The following is a 17,160-nucleotide window of genomic DNA, read 5'->3' as shown; positions in this document are numbered from 1 at the left end:
GCCTGGTATGATGGCAGAGGCAAATAGAGGCTTTTAAGAGACATTTGGATAGGTATGTAGATGTAAAGAAGATGGAGGGATATGGACATTGTGTAGGTAGGAGGGATTCTGTTGATTTACTTTTCAGCTGGTTTGGCACAACATTGTGGGCCAAAGAGCCAGTTCCAGTGCTGTGCTATACTGTTCTATGATTTTGAACTTGGTGCTGTGGGACTTGTCTGCCCTTCTGCACTGATTGCATTTCCCACATCAGGACCATGTCCTTTGATGCCTTGTCTATGTCAGTGTCTGTTCAAGTGCATCTTACACATATTAGCTGTTTCTGTTTCCTCTGGCATCACGTTCTAAATATCAACCAATCTGCTAACTTACCCCTTAGATCTCCTTCCCCTCAGCTTAAATCTATGTCATCTGCTTTTTAATACTCTTACCATGGGGGGGAGAGGGGGAGAGATTTTGACCATTTCCCCCTCCTGTGATTCTCTTTATTTTAGAGGCTTCTGTCAGGTGAGTCCTCACCCAAATTTGCTCTAGAGAAAACAAGCCCATCCTATCTGATCTCACCCTGTAACTAAAGTCTTAAGGTCGTCACAGCCAACGTGGTTTTCTGCCTGACGTGATTGACACTGATTGGCACCATTTCTGCTCACAGGACCTGACAGCAATTGGAGTGACAAAACCTGGCCACAGAAAGAAGATTTCGACAGAGATCGGCAAGCTGAGTATTCCGGAGTGGCTCCCTGACTACAAACCGGTGAGTTATCCATGCAGCAACCCCCCCACCGACTATCTGTCATACCCCTTATGTTGTTATTGATGCTGTAACCAAATTATGAAAAGGTAATGACACTATTCCAGAGTCTACTACCCAAACAGAGGTAGTGCTCTCACCTATACCTTCTGAAGGCAGTACTAAATGAGTTAACAACTGTTTGTCTTTGCCTGAGTTACTGTGTACAGTCCCACATCCATCTCACCAGATCTTCAGTGTCTGTGTTTTAAAGTCCTGAGAATCAATTCCTTTATTTTTTTTAATTTCAATACCATCTTGATAATACAAAAAGAAAAACAGTACAGAACTCTTGTACTCTGAGGGTCTTTTGGTCAATACATCCCACAGTGGCAGTACTTTATTTAAACCATAGCACTAAGCCAGTTACGTGGCCCTCTGCAGTGTTATAGCCTTTCCTTGCTTGATCGGCATCATCACCTGACTCAGCCCCTGCATAGGTTGTAAAAGAAGAGGCCTATTTTGGTTCTTCGCTACAGAGCCGTTGCATTAGCTGTACCGAGCTTCAGTGCATCCCTCAAAGTAAACTATTTATTATATAAAAAACTACATACAAAGAATAAACGGTGCTGTCATTATGTTGCATTCAGTAGTGTAAACCTTTTGTCTTAAAGCCATTACACATTTGTTGCTCATGTGGACCCCAAGTGTGATCCACCATATCTGAGTTGAAGAGGTTTCTCCACTTGTCGCAACCCCTCCCTGTCCAGTCGTGGTCCTTCCCCACCAAGCCCTCGCAATGTCTGCTCCAAGCTTCAGTGCATCCCTGAGCACGTCCTCCCGCAGCCTGTACCATTCCTTTACGCTGCGAAGGGAAGTCCTCTGTTCGCAGGTGAACCATGACGAGCACCTTGGCATCTTTCCCCACACCTTTTCTCAAACCCACAGCGTGCAGAGAGGTGTGCTACCATCTTGCCCCCAGTGCAGTCATCCCAGGGACAGCACGGGTTGGGGGTGACTCTTTCTGTGCTCACTCCATTTAAGACAGATGTGAAGCCCTCCAGACCCAGGAGGAATACTATACGTCTAAGAATCTTATGAGTGTACCAGCCTGGGTTTCTGCCACCTGATAACATGCAAACCAAGCTCGTTTGGAAGGGTTATCATGGCTGAGAGTAAACTAGAGTCCAACTTTGTGTCAAAGATGTTGCTGGTTGGATTAAGCTGCAAAGAATGACCACCAGAAACCTGTTCACCAAAGGATGCCCTGTAACAGTGTCCCAGGGAGATTCATTGTGGGGAGACCTTATCCCATCAACTAAGGATATAGGAAACCTGGAATGCCCACCCTCTGCTCTGCTCACTTGCAGGTGGATTTGTTTGAATGGCTGAGTGCCATTGGCTTGTCTCAATACCACAAGAAGCTGGTGGATAATGGCTACGACAGCATTACCTTTGTCAGTGAGATCACCTGGGAGGATCTGCAGGAAATTGGGATCACGCAGCTGGGTAAGTGTTGCTTCCAACCACAGTCAGGAGCTCGACACTTGCATTATAGTTGTACAGGAGGACCACATTCAGAATATGGTGTTCGTTTCTGGTCACCCTGCCAAAGGACTGACACCATTATCCTGGAAAGAGTGCAGAGGAAATTTACAAGGATGTTGCTGGTACTGAGGAACTGAGTTATGGAAAGAGGGTGAACAGGTTGGGACTTTATCACTAGAACTTAGGAGAATGTTTGGTGATCTTATTGTACAATTATGGGGGGCATAGACAGGGTTAACATGCCCTCTTTCCAGAGTAGTGGAATTGAGATCAAGAGGGCAAAGGTATAAAGTGCGAGGGGAGAGTGAGGGACAACTTTTCATCTAGTGTATGGAATGAGCTGCCAGAGGCAACATTTAATAGGCAGGTGGACAGGACATGTTAGAGGGAGATTAGTTTTGATGGGTATTTTGGTTGGTATGGAGAAATTGGGCCGAATGGCGTGTTTCCCTGCCACTTGACCCAATGATGTTGCATCCTTAGATGGTGGACACTCATTTAGCCGCCCCAACACGTACATTGTGATTGTATAGGAGGCCGCATGAGTTCAGGTTTGGTCACCCTGCTACAGGAAAGATGCCATTTGGCTGGAAGGAGTGCAGAGGGGATTAGGAACACATTGCTGAGGGTTGTTGGCCCCTCCCAGTGCTGTTGCAGAGAACAGGCTCTGTTTGCTAGATCTGTTGTAACCAATGTATAGGGAAGACGGGTGGGCTGCATAGGGGTGGGGAGGGAACCCAGGGACTTCTGCTTGAGTGACTGTGCGATTTTGTAGGGCACCAGAAGAAGATGATGATCGCAGTGAAGAAGCTGCTGGATGTGCAGAAGGCGTTAAACCAAGCCGAGGTGGAGGCGAAGACAGCAACCCTTCGGCGCAAGGCTCCCGGTGCGCTGGAGATTGTCACCATTGAGCCCTCTCAGGTTGAGAATGGGGAGTCCCACTCTCCACACACCCCCAGGATGCTCACCTTTCAGGACAGCGAGCTCAGCTACGAGCTGCAGTCCGCCATGGCCAACCCGTGCTACAGTGGCCAGGACAGCCTGGCCATGAAGCAGGTGGGAGGTATCTCCCGGAGTCAGGAGAGCATCGGTACCCGTTCCCGAGGATCTGGCCACTCCCAGGAGAATACGCTCGGAGGCACCGGGATGGGCAGCAAGTCCCAGGAGAGCCTGGTCAGTGGTGACGGGAGTAGCAGCAGTGGTGGGAGCAGTGGGAGGTCCACCTTCCCCCCTCACTCCAAGGACGAAGTGCCTACCCGAGTCCAGGACAACGGCAGGGCGCTGAGGAGCACCCTGAGCCAGGAGAGAAATGGGCCGGAGGGACGAGACCATTACCAGGGGCCCTCCCCACAGAAAGGTGGGCCTGCCACTGACCCACAGCACCCACAGGTGCCCTTGCCTAGCTTCATCCCACCCCATACCCCGAATAAGGGGAAGGCAACCCAATCCCTGGCCAACACACAGCTCCCCACCAGGGGAAAACCTACTGCTTTTTCCTCAGCCCTGGGACGCCTCGAGGCCCTGGCTCACAGTGGCCTGCAATTGCCTTCCCAGGTAGCCAAACACCCGGCCCCGGCCTCCTATCTGCATCCCCACAGTGGGGATACAACGGAGCAGGGCTCACTGCCTAATCCTCCGGCCCCACATTGCCCGGGCATCGAGCACAGCTACGGCGATGGCTTCAGGCTGAAGAAGCGGTCTCACAGCCTGAACAGGCACGCCCTCTCGGACGGAGAGCCAGAGGAGGACGAGGTGGTGTATGCCGTCAGCTCCTACGCCACCCTCACCCGTCGCCCAGGCCGCAGCCAGGTTACCAAGGCCCAGTGGCCGGCAGAGCAGCACGTCAACCGCAGCCAGTCATTTGCCCTCCGTGGCAAGAAAAAGGGGCCACCACCCCCTCCACCTAAGCGCCTCAGCTCAGTGTCCAGCACCCAGGGTCAGGAGGAGCCGGAGCCGGAGCCCGAGAGGGATTCCCACCCGGTCTCCACCCCCTGCAGCACCACCCCTGATCTGGTGGATGGACTGCCTGTTTGGCAGGAACCTGCAAGCAAAGTTGCCGTCAGTGTGAGGAGCATGGCTGCTCTCATGGAGCTGAGTGGCGGAGCCCTGGGTCAGGCCAGACCTGTCAGAGCAGAACAGCAGGAGGTTCCCGGCATGAGGAAAGAGAGCCGGCAGGCTGTTGCGTGGGTCTCCGAACGCCAGCAGGATACCTCAGTCCCAGCTGGGGCCACCCCCGGGCCACTTGAGAAGTCGAGAGAGTGGGCCAACCGGCGGCGGACTGTCAGCGAGCCGCTGGCCGGCATGAAGGCTGGGGGGGAGGCTGGGGGGCAGATGGAAGGGGAAGAGGTGAAGTCAGACACAGAAGATGAGGCCAGTGCCGGGAGGGGACCCCTAGAGGCCTCCTCCGACTCCCAGAACAGCTCCAGTGAGTGCATCCCATTTGCTGAAGAGGGAAACCTGACCATAAAGCAGCGGCCAAAGCCGAGCTCCGCCAACCAAGCCAATGCTGCCGTAGAGCTGGTGTCTGGCACTGAGGAGCCGCCGGGGAGCGGGGTAACTATGGCAACCAGCACTTCTGCCAAACCACCGGAGGTCCCTGAGTTCAACCTGACAGAGTCTGATACAGTCAAGCGGAGGCCAAAGGCCAAGGAAAAGGAGGGGCCGAATGGAGCCACAGAGCAGCAGCCACCACCGCCAATACATGGACCCCGATACGCAGAGGCGCAGGCCGTGCACATCGTGGACTCGGGGCTGCACCTCAAGAGCGATGTAGACGATGATGCCCGCGTGGAGTTTAGGATTGCTGAGATTGAGAGGAGCATCCAGTCTTTGGAGAAGGGAACCAAGCACAGACCCCAGCTCTCTCCGAAACCAGCCCTCCCCTCGCTGCAGCAAACACCCATACAGAGGGTGTCAACGGCTGGTTCCAGCAAGCCGTCCCAGAACAGGAGGCCAGCCACAGGTAACTGATCATTAGAAATACAGGGGACTGAATCAGTGGGAACAGCAGGTGCTGGAATCTGGAGCAACAGCAAACTACTGGAAAATCTCAGCAGGTCGAGCAGCATCTGTGGTGGGAAAGGATTTGTCAACGTCTCAGGTTGAAACACTACATTGGGATTGAGGGTGGAGAAGGGAAATAGCCAGTACACCTCTTTATACTGACCATCTCCACTCTCCACTTTCAGTTTGCATGCAGGGTTTTGACCTGGAAATTACACATTTCCTCCTCCCCCCACCCCCACAAACCCCAGATTCTGCTGATCTTCTGAGTTCATCCAGCAGATCGTTCATTTACCAGCATCAATATTGTTGGCGACACAAGAGACGGTAGGTGTTGGTATCTGGATCAATGAACCATCTGCTGGAAAAGCTCAATGGGCCAAGCTGAATCTGTTCTGGGAAAAGATTTGTCGACATTTCAGCAGGTTGAACCCCTACATTGGGACTGTAAGTGGAGATGGGCAGAACTCTTTCCCCCCCCCCCCACTATCACTCATGATGCAACAGTTTAGACCTGAAACACCAACAGTTGCTGCATAATCCATGGAGTCCCTCCAGCAGATTGGTTGTTGCAACAGCATTGATGTTGCTGGAGATGCAGGAGACTGCAGATGCTGCGATGTGAAGCAACACAACAAGTGCTGGAGGAACTCAGTGGGTCAGGCAGCATCTGTGGAAGTTTCAGGTTCTCTGTTTCAAATCAAGACCCTTCAGCTGGACTCGATCAAAGGTCTTGACTCAATGTTGATTGCCCATTTCCCTCCATAGATGCTGCCTGACTCACTGTCTTTCTCCAGTGCTCCCACATGGAGAATCCTAGTAAATCCCAGTTAGATGGATGGGGTGAAAGTCATCACGTAGCTGTATTTATGAGAAATACAATAGTCAAAACATGTCACCAGTTATGCTTATTGTGTAACCAAACTAACACCTTCCATCTACAGAGCATCAACGGTATTAATACACTCATCTAGACCACTTCATTTTCACCATGGATATCCAGTCTCCAGACACTTCTATCCCCCATCAAGAAGGCCTTAAAGTTTGTTGTTTCTTTCTCAACAAAAAGCCCGGTCAGTTCCCCTCCACCACCATGCTCCTCCGTCTGGCAGAATTGGTCCTCATTTCTCCTTCGGCTCCTCCCACTTTTTCCAGACTCAAGGGAAAGCCGTGGGCCCCAGCTAAGCCTGCTTTTCATTGGCTACGTAGAACAGTCCATGTTCCAAGCCTTCCCTGATGATGCTCCCCAATTCTTTCTGCGCTACATTGACAACTGCATTGACACTGCTTCATGCACCCATGCTGAGCTCATCAATTTCATCAACTTTGCCTCCAAAATCTACCTGCCCTTAAATTCACTTGATCCAATTCTGACACCTTTCTCCCCTTTCTCGATCTCTCTGTCTCCATCCCTGGAGACAAACTGTCTATTGACATCTTTTATAATCCTACCTATTCCTATGACTATCTCGACTATACCTCTTCCCATCCTGTCTCCTGTAAAAATGCTATTTCCTTTTCACAGTTCCTTTGTCTCCACCACATCTGTTCCCAGGATGAGGCTTTCTTTTCCAGGATATCAAAGATATACTTCTTCAAAGAATTGGTTTTCCCTTCCTCCACTATTGATAATGCCCCCACCCACATCTCTTCCATTTCCCAGACATCTGCACTCATCCATCTTTCTGCCACCTTAACAGATACAGTATCTCTTGTTCTCACATACCACACCATGAGCCTCTGGATCCAACATCATTCTCCACAACATATGCTGTCTTCAACAGGATCCTACCACAAAACAGATCTCTAACTCTACCCCCCCCCCCCCACCAACTCTCCACTTTCTGCAGGGGTCACTCCCGCCTTGATTTCCTTGTCCATTCATCTCTCCCACTAACCTCTCTCCTGGCATATACCCCTGCAAGCAACAGAAATACTGCACCTGCCAATTCACCTCACTCACCTCCATTCAGGCTCCAAATAGTCACTCCAGGTGAAGCAAGACTTCACCCTGTGAATCTGCTGGGGTCGTCTCTTGCATCCGGTGCTCCCAATGCAGCTTCCTCTACATTGATGAGACCTGATGTAAATTTGGGGACCACTTTGCCAAACTCCTCCACTCCATCCGCCAAAAGCAGAATTTCCTGGTGGTCAACAATTTTAATTTCTATCACCATTCCTGTTCCAAAATGGCCTCCTCTCTTGCCACGATGAGGCCACGCTGGGGGTGGAAGAGCAGCGCCTCATATTCTGTCTGGGTAGCCTCCAACCTGATGGTATAACCATCGGTTTCTCCTTCTGGTTAAAAAAAATCCCTCCCCCTTCTCTCTTCTTCTATTCTCCACTCTGGTTTCATACCTCTTCTCATCTGCCTACCACCTCCCACTAGTGCCCCTCTTTCTTCACTTTCTCCTCTGGTCCACTGTCCTATCAGCCCACTCACTTTGCTCGGCCTATTACCTTCTAGCTTGTCCTTCTGTTCTCCCCACATTTTTATTCTGGCATCTTCCCTCTTCCTTTCCCTTTGCAGAAGGGTCTCGGCTCAAAATGTCAACTGTTTATAAATTTCCTTAGATGCTGTCTAATCTGCTGAGTTCCTCCAGCAGTTTGTGTGTTACACCCATCGAATGTTTGAGTCACCCATCCCTTCAGTATCAATGGACCCTAAACAACTTCCCCATAAAACCATTTTGTTAGCAATAGAAAGCTTTCTACAAATGGCAAAGAGCCAGCGGCAGTATTACTTTAAAAAAATCTGTTGAACCAGAGGATCAACAAGTCTCAGGCAGACCAAAATGTGGCTTTCACCATGTTGATAATTTAAGTGTTTATTTCTCAAGGAACTTGGAGCTGAGCCAGCACAGCACTCAGAAGATCCTCACTGAACCCTCTGCAGAGTGACACTGAGGCAGTATAGATAGCATGAGGCTCAAGAGATTCCCACTGAACCCTCTGCAGAATGATGCTGAGCCGTTAACCCCTTCACTGCACCAGTCTGCAGAGTATGGGACATGGCCTCCATCTGCCCTCTCAGGGCCATTGTTGGAGTTCTCCTTGTAATGGGGTTCTCTGTCACAACTCCAGCTGAGATTGAGATCATAGAGACTGCTGATGCTAGGAAATGGAGAAAAGACAAACTGTTGAAGAAACTCACTGGGTCAGGCATTACCTGTGGAGAGAAATGGACAGATGTTGTGAAGAAGGGTCTTGACCTGAAACATTGACTGCCCATTTCCCCCCCACAGGTGATGCCTAACTTGTTGAGTTCTTCCAGCTCAGTTTCTTTTTTTGCTTTGGCTGATATTCCTCTTTTTGCTAATACTGTTACCACAAAGTGGTCATTTGCTTTTGTGAGATCTTGCAATATTCAGACTAGCTTCTGCTTTAATAATAATGACTGCATTTTTGCAACAAATCCATTATGTGCTCTCTGCTTTAAAACCGACAGAAGGAACCATATAAACGTAGGCTTTTAAATTGTTCCTTCAATCTCTGGATTGGAAAGCTAGAGTTATAAAGAGATTGGGTATACTAGGCTTTTCTAGAGAAGCAAAGGAGGATGAGAGGTAATATCAAAGAGGTATTTAAAATTATGACAGGCATGGATATGGTAGGAAATTCAAACTTGAAAGTAGAGTTCAGGGTTATTGCATAATTCTTAGCAGCAAGGAGGAACAGAGAGATCTTGGGGGTCCATGTTCATAGATCCTCAAAGCTGCTGCACAAGTCGATAGGGTAGTTAACAATATATGTAGAGTGTTGTCCCTTGTTAGTCAGGGGATTGAGTTCAAGAGCCACGAGGTAGTGCTGCTGCTCTGTAAAACTCTGCTTAGACTATACTTGGAATATTGTGTTCAGTTTTGGTTGTCTCATTATAGGAAGGATATGGAAGCTTCAGAGAGGGTGCAGAGGAGATTTACCAGGACCCTGTCTGGATTAGAGAGCATGTCTTCTAAATGAGCTAGGCCTTTTCTCTTTAGAGTGAAGGATGATGAGAGGTGACTTGATAGGGTGTACAAGATGAGAAGAGACATAAACCGAGTGGACAGCCAGAGACTTTTTCCCAGGGCAGAAATGGGTAATTTGAGAGGGCATAAATTTATGGTGTTTGTGGGGTTGTTTTGTTTTTACACAGAGTGGCAAGTATGTGGAACATGCTGCCATAGGTGCTGGCAGAGGCACATTTAAGAAACTCCTTTGATAGGCACATGGGGGACAAATGGAGGTCCATGTGGGAGGGAAGAATGAGATTGATCTCAAGAGTAGATTAAAAGGTGGGTTGAAAATTGTGGGCTGAAGGCCCTGTACTGTTCTGTGTTTTAAAACTAGAAGGCATAGGTTTAAGGTGAAAGGGAGGTGGCTTAAAGGGGATCTGGGGTAAAATTTTCAAATAGTTGGCATTTGAAATCAGCTGCTAGAGGACGTGGTGGAGGCAGGGATAGTAAGACATTGATGATGCAGCTGGCCAGTTACACGAATGAGCAGGAAGGACATAGAGAGACATGGAATTGGTGCACACTGTGCCGAAGGCCTGTTTCTATGACGTACGAGTCTGATTCTATGGGAAGCAGACGGTTAATTGTTTGGTTTCTCTATTTTCAGAAACCTGCCAAAGGCAGCCTCCTCTATCTAGTCTGAACATCTCCCCAAAGCCTGCCCTAGCACAGGGCCTACACTTCAGCAGCCCCAAAGCCAGCAGGTCTCCACAGGCTGGCAATCCTGGTCCTGCAGTGTCAAGGCCCCCTTGCCTGCCCCAGCAACTGGGCACAGGGTGTGCCTCTGTGCCCACAGCCCCGGCTGCTGGAGTGAGTGGGCGGGTGACGGGGCTTGTGGTGGGACCGGCTGCCGAGGTCCCACAGACTGCACTCGCTCACCAGCGACTGGAGCAGACCAGCAGTTGTCTAGAGGCAGCTCTCCATGCTGTGGAACGCAAGCTGACCCAGGAGGATCACGGAAAAGCAATGTAAGTATCAGTAGCATCCAGTGTACTGTGTCATTGTGGTTATGTTTCCAATTGAGTAAGCCGTTTCAAAGTTGGAAAGAGGGTGGAAAAATGACATCATTAAGAAGGAAGAAATGAACGTTCAGCTCCGTGAGAATGTCAAACCATCGGTAAAATCAAAGTGGATCTGTTGTCCCGGCTCTATCTTGCTCTATTCCTTGATTGTCTTTTGCCCTCAAATCTCTCAGTCTCTCTGTTCAAAATACTTCTCAACTGCGTGTCCACACTCTGGAGCAGGGATGAAGCACTGTAGCTGAAGAGCTGTCTCCTTCACTCACTCCTGAGTGGCCATCCCCTCATCATTTATCAAGGGAAACATTCATCGTTGACACTGCCAAGAAGATGTCAGATAAATGTTAAAGTCTAATCTCTCCTCTGGATGCTCCTCTCATCACTCTAATGATCCTTCATTGCACTCCCTCCAGGTCTAAGCGCAGTCCATCCCTGCTTAGATAAAGAAACCAAAACTGAGCACAATTTCTCAGGTAGGGTCTTACCAAATCCCAGGATTCATGCAGGAAGCCCCGCTTGCTCTAATGCTCCAATCTTCCTTTAAAGTGTTTTGTACTGTTCGATTTCCTAATTGCTTGCTTTACCTGCATGCCCACTTTAACTGCATGTTTCTTGTGATTTCTCTACGTGGATTTCCTAAACTTTAAATAACAATTTTTTTTCCCTAAAATACTTTTCTTTTCTATTTTTCCTCCCCAAATAGTAACTTCATATTGCTCCTCCTTGTATCTCATTTGTTACCTGCGTGCTTGTTCATTTTGCTGAGTCTGTCTACCTCCTTCCTGCTCTCAGCTTTGCACCGTCAGCAAACTTGGGTGTGGTATTCATAGCGCCCCTATCAAAATCAGTGAAACGAATCATCACAGCTGACCCAGGGGAAGATTTTCAGAAACCTAGTCATAACTTGCTTTCCTGAAAACAAACTGAATTTTTGTTAGTCTTTCTCTTCAGTAACCAACCCTCAAGCCTTGCTGAGGTATTATTCCCAATTCAATCAGCTCTGAATTTGTGTGTTGACCTTTTGTGTGGCACCTTCTCACCATTAAAGTCTAAATATGTTACATCTTCTTCCCTTGCATTTGGATTATAAACGTACAGGTTTTCATAACTAATAACAGAAGTTGCTGGATACTCAGCGGTCAGTTGGCAATTTTTTTAGGGTAAGGACCTTGCTCAAGAGGAATCATTGACAAAAGGTGGAGGGGCAAAAGTCAAAGGTGTTCAAGAAGAAAATGATGACCTCAGAAATGCAGAATAATTATCTGAAGTTACATGGGGTGCTGGAAATTTGGAATAAAATGCCACAAATGGTGAGATGGTGGGAGAGGCAGGAACATGTGGAGAAAAGAGGCGAGACAATGTTCCTCGAGCTCACATTGAACTTCATGGGGAAGGTATAGGCATGTGAGGACAAGGGGTCAGAATGTCCTTGAGATGCCTGGCACTCATAGGATGAAGAGCTTTACCTCAAGTTGCTATTGGGGTTATTTAGGGCATTTAGATGTGAGTAGTCCCACAATTGGTAGAGACAGCTGAGTAGTAGAGGTCTCACCTCGCAACTCCTAGTGACCGAGGTTCAATCCTGACCTTAGATGCTGTCTATGTGAAGTCTGCATGCTCTCCTGGTTGCACCAATTTCATCCAATGTCTCAAAGCCATTCGGGTTGGTAAGTTCAAGCAACACACTTTATCAAAGTTGCTGATGAACGCAGCAGGCCAGGCAGCATCTCTAGGAAGAGGTACAGTTGACGTTTCAGGCCGAGACCCTTCGTCAGGACTAACTGAAGGAAGAGTTGAAGGGTCTCAGCCTGAAATGTCGACTGTACCTCTTCCTAGAGATGCTGCCTGGCCTGCTGCGTTCACCAGCAACTTTGATAAAGTATGTTGCTTGAATTTCCAGCATCTGCAGAATTCCTCTTGTTCGGGTTGGTAAGTTAATTGGCCACCGTAAACTTCCTCTTGTGTGAAGTTGACGGGAGATGGGGAGAGAGAATTAAGTGGAGTTTGTAGAAGTTTGTCAGTGCAGACACAGTGGGTGTGGACACTGTTTTGTACTCATCTTCACTACAGCTGCCTCTTCACCCTGGCTGGTATTTTAGCCCCAGTTAAGATCCCCAGTGATTTCTTCAGACGCTGCCCAACCCCTTGGGGGTACATTTGACACTCCTTCATTAATTTCTTTGTCTTTTGTGTCCACAGCTCCAATTCCACAAAGTCTGCAGGCAACATTCTGGATGACATCGGCAGCATGTTTGACGACCTCGCTGATCAGTTGGATGCCATGTTGGACTGACCATGCAGAGAGTTACCGAAGGCCAATCCTTTTCCTTATGCCAAGCCAGGGGATCATCCCCCAGCCAAGAGCTCCATGCTGCCAAGGGCTGGGTGAGCCCAGGGAGTACTGATAGAAAGCCCATGTCTGATGTGGGAATGGACACTGAACTGATAGACTTGTGCTCCATTTGATTCCCAAGAGTTTGTCGAAAATGAACCTCCTCAAAGGCTGGCTTCAGGGAGAATTCCCTGCAACTGATTCCTTTGCGAGATGCACACAGATTTTCGTCAATTACTACAGGAACTAACCACAGGCATTAAGAGATGCTGCATTTTATTCTTTTTAAGAAAAATTATGTATAGATTTTTTCCCATACTGTTGGCTTCAACTGAGTTTGCAACGAGCACTTAAATGAGTTAAAGCACAATATGTCGACCCAGCTCAGCTGACGGAAGAGAAAGTTCTAGATCAGTTGTACTGGGCAAAACTGTCTACTACTGGTGCTGCTGAAGACCCAGGATTGCACTCATTTTAGACACGGCTGCCTGCTAGAAACAGTTAATCTTCAGTTAGAGTGCCAAGCTCCCAAGATGAGTGGTAGTCCATTTACAAGACAGCACTTTCCTTTAGAGAGGACACTACCCCATCCCCAAAATTCTAATGTTAAAAACCTAAGAACTGCTTCACATTTTTGCTTTGTTCAGAGAAGGGGTAACACTGCAGGGATTCTGAGCAATTCACCTGAAAGCTGGTGCCAAATGTGTGTGTCAACTTGATTTCTTGTGCAGTGCCTTCATGTTTTCCTTCACTACAATAATGGCGCTATATAAATGCAAGTTGCTGTGGTTCCCACAGGCAGTAGAAATAACTGTGTTTGGGCAGAGTTCTGCCACAGGATCCCGAGCAGTTACAAGTACAGAGTAGCTGTCAGTTTCTGATAGGTGATGAACTCTGCCCGTTAGTGTTTGTGCAGGCATTTGGCTTTCTAGAAGTCTCAGTAGACAAAGGTCCAGGATGCGTACTCTACCCCATCCTCCAACATTCCAGTTTGACAAGGTCCCACTGTGACCAATACCAATACACCAGTGCTCTGGGCGTCTGGTCTTGCTGCTACTGAACAATTAATCAGCAGTTTTCAGACACCAGACCTTTGGAGGAAACAAAGAACAACACAGGTCTGCGAATCAGTGAGGGATTCTGTTGTGTCTTGTGGTGTCTCAAGTTGCTGGTGAAACAGCCATGTGATTGGCCAGATACCAGCTGATCCATGTAGCTCTGACCCTGTTGCTACTCATCAGCTTATCAACCCTTCTCCTGTCCTATTAGATTGATTGCAACTGGAAGTCCCCGGAGAAGAAACATTTCTTACAAGTACTTAATTTACATTTCATTATTTCAAAAGCAGCCCAGAATATAATTTGCATATGGACAGTCTGGACCTTGCAGTGTGCAGCAAAACAAAATATTTTTTTAAAATGTGGAGATGGGTCAGAAAGGAAGATATTTAAACCAAGGTCAGTATTTCACTAACAGGTTCCAGTTACAGAATCTCACTTACTACTGCTACTCTTTTTACAGCAGTTTGTGTGCCTTTTCTGCAGAGCAGGTGTACGTGGGAAAATGTGTGTATACAGTATATACATTACTCTTCAAACTGTTAACACAATGACTGTGGGTAGCTTTGCCAGAGTTAACATGTAAAGCCAGTCAGTACACATTTAGTGTATACAGTTTACTAATGGCCAATTGTATTGATTCCAGTGCCTGGGTTTTTGAAGGTATCCAAGGCAGGAACTGACCTTTCCACAATGGGTTTAACTTAACCTGCCCTGTTTGTAACAGGAATGAAGAACTGATCATCAGTTCCACTGGTCCCTTACTTTCTTAAAGGTGGCCACTGCCCATTGTTTCCACACTGGTTCCCACGAGAATGACCCTATCATAGGAAAATAAGAGGAGAAGTAGGCTATTCGAACCTTAAGCCTGTCAGTATGACCATGGCTAATCTTCCCCTTACCTTCTCTGATCTGTGCCAGTTCCCCAGTCCTTAGTTTTAAAGAATAATTTTACCTATTTCCTCTTTAAGTTCATTTGATGACCAAGTCTCCAGGGAAGGAAACTCTAGAGATTCATTGCCCTTTACAAGCTGTTCTCATGCACCTTAATGACGGCTCCCTAATCTTCTTGTTGCAGAGTCTCTCATCGGTCCAATTCCCCCACTTATTTCCTCCTACTCCCATATTGTATGTCCACCAACTCTCCTGTTCTTTTGCAACTTAAACTGCAGTAAGAGGCATTTTACACAGCACTTTTTTGGGATGTGAAGGAGACCGGGGAGCTGGTGGACACTCACCAGTTGAACACAGATTTGCAGTAGCAGATCTAACTGTGATGCTGTCCTCTCCATGCATTCTCTGTGTGATAGTGAGCGACTCACTGATAGGTTTGGGGTGCATCTCTTCCTATATTTCCTTGCCAAATGTTGGGAGGAAAGGAAGTATCTTCACAAGTTGGTATTGCTGCACATCTGACTCCGGAACAGCTCCCAGTACATACGGGGCATTTGGATTGCGTATTCCAAACCCTAGGCTTTGAAGGTATCATCATCTGTCCCGTGGATGTCAATGCCAAATAATAAATGGTTTAGCTAGAATATGAAAGGGAAGCCATTTCCACTGACAACCCCAGGTTACACACAGAAAAATGAGCGGTGTTGTTCAACTTACCTGTACGGCTCATACTGAAAGTGGTAAGGACCATCAGACTGATTTTCAGTGCAACTGTTACAACGTGTCACTCCTGGATTGCCACGTCTCATAGCTTGGTCCTTTCAATCCAAGCCCCTGCAGAGGAAAAGTGATCCGGTGGCTTAGGACAAACTGCTTGCCTCACTGGTTACGTTTGTGATTGTAATATGTGTGCTTTACCTGGAAGCTTTCCAAGGCAAACTGTTGCTACGAATGCCAAAGACATTCTTGTAACACTAGCAGTTTATGGCATTAGTGGTGTGCTTCACTTGTGTTTAAGAGGATTGCTCTGCCTATGATGGAATCCAGTGGCAAAGTTACTAGGCATGAGAGGCAAATGGAAAGTGATTGGTATAAGTGGGTACCTGGTTAACGTAGACTTGACAAGGGCCCATTTTGGTTCTGTCGGCTGCTTGGGGATCTTAAGGGTCAATGAGACATATGACCTCTTATAACTGCAGATGTTATTACAGTTGGATTCAGATGTTCACCTCAGAAAACCCTTTGTTACACCACATACAAGATTTCTGTAGCTATCAGTGTGATGTTTACCAGACACGAGATGGGAGGGGCCCAGTGTCTGCTTTCTCAACAACTACTGAATGAAGTCAGCGACTGCTGAATGGAATGAATCCTCTTCAACCAGCTGCACACACATATCATGCCCACATGACAGGCACTCAGGAATTAGATAATTAGTATTTACTAGATTCAAACTAAATGAATAGTGTGGACTCTAATAGACAAAATATAGGCTGATCTTATTACAAAAAAACACTTTGTAAAATTGTTATTTATAAAGCAGCTTTTGTGACCCTGGTTATTGTAATGCAGGACAATATTCCACATATGGGAAGGAGATTATCCCAGATACATGAGAGAGTGCGGTCTGATCAGTCTGGTGCTCTGACTTGTCCCTCGTGAAACGTGCCAGTTAAATTCAAACCACCAGCGCAGCGGATGAACAGTCGCAGACCTTTAAGGGCACAGTATCCACCATTCACTGACACTCGTGTTCTGATAGGTTCCTGCATGTAAAACACAGCAGATTCCATTAGCATCGTCATGCCAGGTCACCATGGACTTCACAGCTTGATCCAAGCATTATTCTGCCTGCTGGTTTTATTATGTAAATACCTGTTCCTATCTTTCAAAATAATATATATTTTTGAAATCATTTTCTTCTCCTCCTATAAATGTACCAAATGTTCTATGCAGAGCCACAGCAGAGAATGATTAAGTTGGAAGAGATGTTACACTGGATTTACTAAAATTTCTTATCTGTTGTAAGGTTAATTATTGTACAGATTATGGAAGCAGTCAGAGACAGCCAAGGAGGAAAGGCACAATATAACAATTAAGAAACTGTTGAGTTAAGCTTGATCAATGTAAATTACAACTTACTTGTATTATTATTGCAAATGTGTATAATGTGTATCTGAAATTTCTAATGTGTGATTAAGAACTTCCAATTTTTACCTGCTTGGCTTCAACGTGTTTGTGTGTAAATTATTTCCAGACTGAAAAATGGAATCAATAGAGCAGATTAAGACCTGTAGCTAATTTCACTGGCCTGGGCTGCTTTGTGTGGTTTGTGCAGTGTTTGGACTGGTACTAGAATCCCCAACTCTGGGTTAGAAATGGGAATAGGCTGCTCACTGCAGAAGGATCACAGACCACTTGGGGCACAATGTGTTGAGTTTACTTTGGTAGGTGTGGACAACTGACCAGGACTGTGATGCCCAGCACTGCTCCTCTCCACCCTCTGACTACATTCATGGTTCAACTTCTCACAAGTTGTTAGTGATATACCAGAGGAACACCAAGTGAGATCTTCCTGCAG

General features: G+C 47.2%; 1 protein-coding gene across 6 annotated transcripts in view; it reads left to right on the top strand.

Annotated features, from left to right (window-relative positions):
• LOC140187341 (caskin-2-like) overlaps nt 1–16,832 on the top strand; it is a 303,949-nt gene extending 287,117 nt beyond the window's left edge. For 5 of the 6 annotated variants that reach the window (XM_072242539.1, XM_072242537.1, XM_072242538.1 and 2 more), the window contains 5 exons: nt 653–754; nt 2,101–2,239; nt 3,054–5,240; nt 9,884–10,244; nt 12,495–16,832. In XM_072242539.1, the coding sequence (XP_072098640.1) occupies nt 653–754; nt 2,101–2,239; nt 3,054–5,240; nt 9,884–10,244; nt 12,495–12,588 (2,883 nt within the window). In that variant the 3' untranslated portion in view covers nt 12,589–16,832. The remainder of the gene's footprint in view (nt 1–652; nt 755–2,100; nt 2,240–3,053; nt 5,241–9,883; nt 10,245–12,494) is intronic. The other variant, XM_072242540.1, reaches the window with a different exon arrangement.
• The last annotated feature ends 328 nt before the right edge of the window (nt 16,833–17,160 follow it).

Source organism: Mobula birostris, chromosome 24 (assembly GCF_030028105.1).
Source record: "Mobula birostris isolate sMobBir1 chromosome 24, sMobBir1.hap1, whole genome shotgun sequence".
Taxonomy (NCBI): Eukaryota; Metazoa; Chordata; class Chondrichthyes; order Myliobatiformes; family Myliobatidae; genus Mobula; species Mobula birostris.
This window is presented reverse-complemented; position numbering and strand designations above follow the sequence as displayed.